This window comes from Anopheles ziemanni, chromosome 2 (assembly GCF_943734765.1).
Source record: "Anopheles ziemanni chromosome 2, idAnoZiCoDA_A2_x.2, whole genome shotgun sequence".
Classification (NCBI taxonomy): Eukaryota; Metazoa; Arthropoda; class Insecta; order Diptera; family Culicidae; genus Anopheles; species Anopheles ziemanni.
Window position 1 is genome coordinate 41959586 of NC_080705.1, and position 5132 is coordinate 41964717.

The 5132-nt window shown below is 41.4% G+C and overlaps 1 protein-coding gene across 1 annotated transcript; it reads left to right on the top strand.

Moving 5' to 3' along the window:
* Positions 1-1356, top strand: LOC131294918 (metallophosphoesterase 1 homolog). Its single transcript, XM_058322972.1, has 3 exons — positions 1-160; positions 230-1066; positions 1129-1356. Exons 1-3 carry the CDS (start codon positions 65-67, stop codon positions 1318-1320), a joined length of 1125 nt encoding a protein of 374 aa, XP_058178955.1. The 5' UTR covers positions 1-64; the 3' UTR covers positions 1321-1356.
* The last annotated feature ends 3776 nt before the right edge of the window (positions 1357-5132 follow it).

A 5132-nucleotide genomic window follows, 5' to 3' on the forward strand; every position in this document is an offset into this window, starting at 1 on the left:
CTAGCCAGTGTTTTGTAGTTATGATGTTCTGCTAACTTCCTTTGAGATAACAAACAGATCTGCAATGAAGCTCAAATCGCTCCTCTTACGATTGCTGCTCAGTGTCATATCATTGGTTGTGTTCAACGAGTTTATTGTGTACTATATTGTGTTGTTGAAAGTAAGCGATATAAACAGCAATCTCTGAATCACTCGGATATGGAAGTGTTAATGAAACTTTTCTTTCCAGTGCCAATGGCCCTCCAAGCCGGTGTCCGTGAATGGATTAGAGCCCGTCAGCGTAATGTTGCTCGCCGATACCCATCTTCTGGGACCCGTGCGTGGACATTGGTTCGATAAACTTCGACGAGAGTGGCAAATGCATCGCGCATTTCAATCAGCCATGACGCTATTCCAACCCGAAGCGGTATTCATCCTCGGCGATGTGTTCGATGAAGGCAATTGGGTCAACCAGAAGGAGTTTGATAACTACGTCGATCGCTATAGGAAAATGTTTCACACTCCGCGAGGTGTAACATTGCACAGCATCGTTGGGAATCACGATATAGGCTTCCACTATGCAACTCGACCAAATCTGGTCCAACGGTTTGGCGACCAGTTTAACAACACAGGTGTGTCGCTGATCAGCCTTCGGGGAGTCAACTTTGTGGCGATCAACTCAATTGCCATGGAAGGCGATGGATGCTATCTGTGTGAAAAGGCTGAAGTGGAATTGAAAACCATTGAATCGATCTTCAAGTGTGGTCGAGGCATTGGACAGTGCAAGGATGTGCCGAAGCTGGAGGAATACAGTCGACCGATCGTGCTTCAGCATTTTCCCATGTACCGGGAGTCTGACAAGGAGTGTAAGGAGCACGATTCACCGCACGTTGACCTCTACCGTGAACGGTGGGAAGTGTTATCGAAGGAATCGACGGATTTGATCGGTGATTTGCTTAACCCAAGGCTCGCGTTCAGTGGACACTCGCATCACTACTGCCATATGCTTAAAAATCGTTTACAAATCGAAGAGTACACGTTGCCTTCCTTTAGCTGGCGAAACAAGCAGAATCCCAGTTTCCTGCTGGTAACTTGACGAACAGAACTGTCTCATCTTATGCGTATTGACCGGTGATTTTTTCTTTCCAGGCCCGAATATCTCTCAAAGAACATACCATTTCACGATGCCGGATGCCGGAAGAGAATACAATCGTAACCATTTACCTCGTCGGGGGCATTATGATACTTCTCGTCTCCACGCTCAAAGTAAGCGGGTTTATCGGTCAGCTGTGGTCATTCCTCTGCCGGGGTCGCAAGGATTATAAAAAACTTACCAAATAGTGCTGGGAACATAGTGTTGTAGAATAAAATTTATTGAAAGGTATAATAATTTACCCGTTTTAAGCTTTTGGGCCCAAAAACATCAACTAGCTTTTCTAAATGCATAAAAAAATTGTGCGTTTCATTTATTGCAAGCTTCTTCGATTTTTATGGTATTTAACGCGCAATTTAAAATATTTTAGGACTTCTTTTCGCCTCTCAATTCTCCTTCGGATGACAGTTCTCGTTGTGTTTTCGCCGCTTCTTTCAGGCGAAGTGTGTTTGATATAGTGATGGGAATAGAAAATCCCTATAGGGATTCAAATCATTTCAATCAATTAACTAACGTTAAGCAAGCCGTAGACGTTACATATTAATCTGTGCAGATCTTTGACGTCTACAGCTTTTCCTTAGCTCTTTCCAACATCCCCGAGATATTCGGGATATCTCGAGGGATGTTTGACAGACGATGGGTACGAGAGAACAAAGGAAATCTGTAGACGTCAAAGATCTGCACAGATTAATATGTAACGTTTAAATCCAGCTTTACGAAACGATTTTCTTCGCATGAATTTAAATTCGGGCATAGTGATTTTTATTTGTAACATTACCTGAAGAAGATTATCGAAGGAATCTTATTTAAATAAAACCACTTTAAAAACGGTGCTGGACTGGATGGTTACTAGCACGTGTGATAAACGTAATGGTAGAACACCATTGCAATGACAAATAAATCCAATAACAATAGGCAATTGAACGATGAACTAAATACTCATTTATGCAATAGAATGCGTGCATCGGAGTGCTCCGGATACATCGGTATGTGAAAGTGTTAAAAATTTTGCATTGTCCGATACCCTTCACTGGTTCTGGCGAAACATTTAATACATGTGCAATCCATTTTCCCAGCGTTAGATTCGAGTAAACTGAATTCAATCACATTGTATCTACATCGACTCGAACTGATTCGACTCAACTCGTGTCTGAATCGAATCACATGGAACACGTATGGATTCAGATATAGAATCAAATCGAGTTCTAAACGAGTCAAATCTGGATCAAATCTCAAATGAATCACATCTGATTCTAATCCGTCATATTTGGCCCAATTCTTTAAAATCCTTGGGATTCGAGTCTTCGGGTCTTCCGAATCCCGATTCTGCCAACACTAATTCGATACGGTGTTGCTGATAACAAACAAACATTTGGTGAATAATACAACTGCCCATTGCATCGATATTGTGTGTTGCCGTTATCAACAGTTGCATTCTGTGATAAGAGGTAAGTATCGGTGATGTAGGTCAACATTTGGTTTAAAATTGCCATTGTTCTGATAAAGCCTCGAGCTTTCGCATATGTTAAGCAGGTCATTGACCTATCCTCTATCTGCCGGGTTTGCTATTTTGCGTTCTAAGAAATCAGCTGAACTTTGTTTACAATGCCTCGGTTGGCAATGGGTGTTTTTAGCAATGAAAATGTTTAGCAAATGCGTTTATTTCGAATGGACATACAACGTACTCCAGAAAACAAGTACTCTTCTTTCGTGACGAATTGCATTTTGACTTTCAAGGTCAAGTAAAGTCGTCATCTCTTGGACATGGTTTATAGCTTGTAAGATCTTGTAAAATTGCTGGACACACCGGGAGCTTAGCATTTGAAGCTACCCATCGCCTAATTTATCTCATTTGTTTGTTCGAGATTGTGTCTTATCTACTCGCATGGTTTATTCCCCGAGCGGAAATTTGTCACGAATGCGGCCTCTGCACAAAGCAAAAGGGACTATGTGTTTCTGATTTTGACCCTTATTGAAATCCCTGAGAAATCGACTGGACGATGATAGTAAATCGGACTGACCCACTAACGGAAGCCATGGCTGATAAGAAGCGCGCCCGTTGTGGAGCAGAGTACTCGTTAATGATGTTCGCATTCGATTCCTTCAAGCGATCCTCTCACGAACATCATGCTACAGCGAACCACGTTCGAATTCTGATAATTTCGGCTACCCAGCAGAACCTGTTTTTTTTGGTATTTGCTCACCGTCGTACGAACGCCCTTGCATCCTTCCCGTGTGCAAAGCGATCTTAACGAGTTTTCCGATCACCTCCAACACACAGAGCTTGGCGTTCCGGGGTCTTGTGTGTGCAAATAAAAATTGCTACCGAATGTGGGCCGCTTACACGCCATTATTTGCCGAGTCCTCGGCCAACGGCAAATGAGTCCATAAATTGGCCAACGTTTCACGCGCAGCCGTTAGTCCGTTTTGTTGCTCAGACCGCGACTGATCGCGTCGTCCGATCTTCCGTGCCGGACGGTTCAAGTGTTCGCCTACTTCGAGTTTTATTGAAGCCTCTTCTCGACGGTAAGGTCCGTTCGTTGATGAAACGGTGCTGTGTGTATCTGTGGACGCGTGGAAACAGTTTCGCGACCAGTTGTAGTCAGTTAAAGCATTAAATAATGCGCCATGGAGCATACGCTGACATTGACCCGGATTCAATCGATCGTGTGCGGACGAAAATGGACGTGGATGCGACCACGCAGGGCAATGATATGAGCTGTGACCGTGTGCTAGTTCAATGTGGATGGTTGTTGTTGAATTACTTTAGGCTAGGAAAAGGTTGTTCGAAGGATAGAAACTGATAATGTAAGGCGTCAATTTACGCACGTTGCAAATCACTTGGCTCTCGAAAACTTGGAGTGGTTTAAAAAACCTTACAAGTTTAAATAAACATCAATCTCTTACTCTTCTTCATTGTTAACTGTAATGTGGTGCACAATTTACAATGAAGATGCGTTCCAATGTTCAAATCCAAACTCAGAAAATATGTGGCCTGGTGAAGTTATTTTGCCTCTTGAAAGTCTCTAAAGTAAAGCTTAAATTAGCCTGGCTTCCTAATCTCTGGAATTTTAACGTGCAGATTATATCTGTTTGCCAACAGGGGGACACCCTTTTGCAGTGCTATTAACGAGTGCTATTATTGGTGCAAAATTGTCTTTTTAATCTCATTTCGAAATGAAGGATGCTCTATACATGCATGTTTTACAATATAAAAACTAATGTATAATTAATGGAATGAACGGTGTACGCAACATGTATTAAAACTGATTGTAGTGTGGGTATTTTCTGGTAAAATACAAATGAATGAGTGTATAATTCGAACCTAGATGCTTCTCATCATGTCCATTGACAGAAATTTTCTAAAAAAAACTGCTTCATGCTGATAGGAAAATTGTTGAAAAAAGTGTTTTTGAGATCGAGTTAATCGTGTGAACAAATGAACGATAAACTAAGTTTTTTGGAGAATTTCAATTTAAGTTTTAGAAACACATATTATATACATTTTCATCTCTCTGGGGACCGTTATCGAGAGATGCATGAATGCTAAGCAATATTTTTAACATTCTATTTTTATCAAAACGAATACGAATGCCATTGCAATATCGTCAAGCTGTCGAATAAAAGAAAAAAGTTCATATCCGTTTTTCTTCGTCTCAATACATTGCTTTAGCGCATAATAATTAAAATACTAGTGCAATCATTCGAATGAATAAAAAATACAGGATATGCTGGTAGAAGAATGTTTATCAAATGTGATGACCTGTCTTCGTCAAATTTAGCGATCACAGGATCGTTTCAGACTCAGTTCATTAACAATGTTTGTTTTCGTCGAACGCTCCCATCGATATGTAGGTCACCGGGAAACTGTCCCCACAAACAGTGCCTAAATTGCCATCGATACGCTGGCCCTAATTGAATTCCAATCACATGCTCGCTTCCCCGTGCGTATGTGGATATGTGGTTGAACATGAATATCAATTCAAGCGCACTGAATCGT

Bases quoted from the DNA above. Each gene is read 5' to 3' on its own strand.
- LOC131294918 (XM_058322972.1), top strand. From the start codon at position 65: ATGAAGCTCAAATCGCTCCTCTTACGATTGCTGCTCAGTGTCATATCA. The intron at 161-229 runs GTAAGCGATATA...TTTTCTTTCCAG, and splicing joins ACTATATTGTGTTGTTGAAA to TGCCAATGGCCCTCCAAGCC. The intron at 1,067-1,128 runs GTAACTTGACGA...TTTTCTTTCCAG, and splicing joins AGAATCCCAGTTTCCTGCTG to GCCCGAATATCTCTCAAAGA.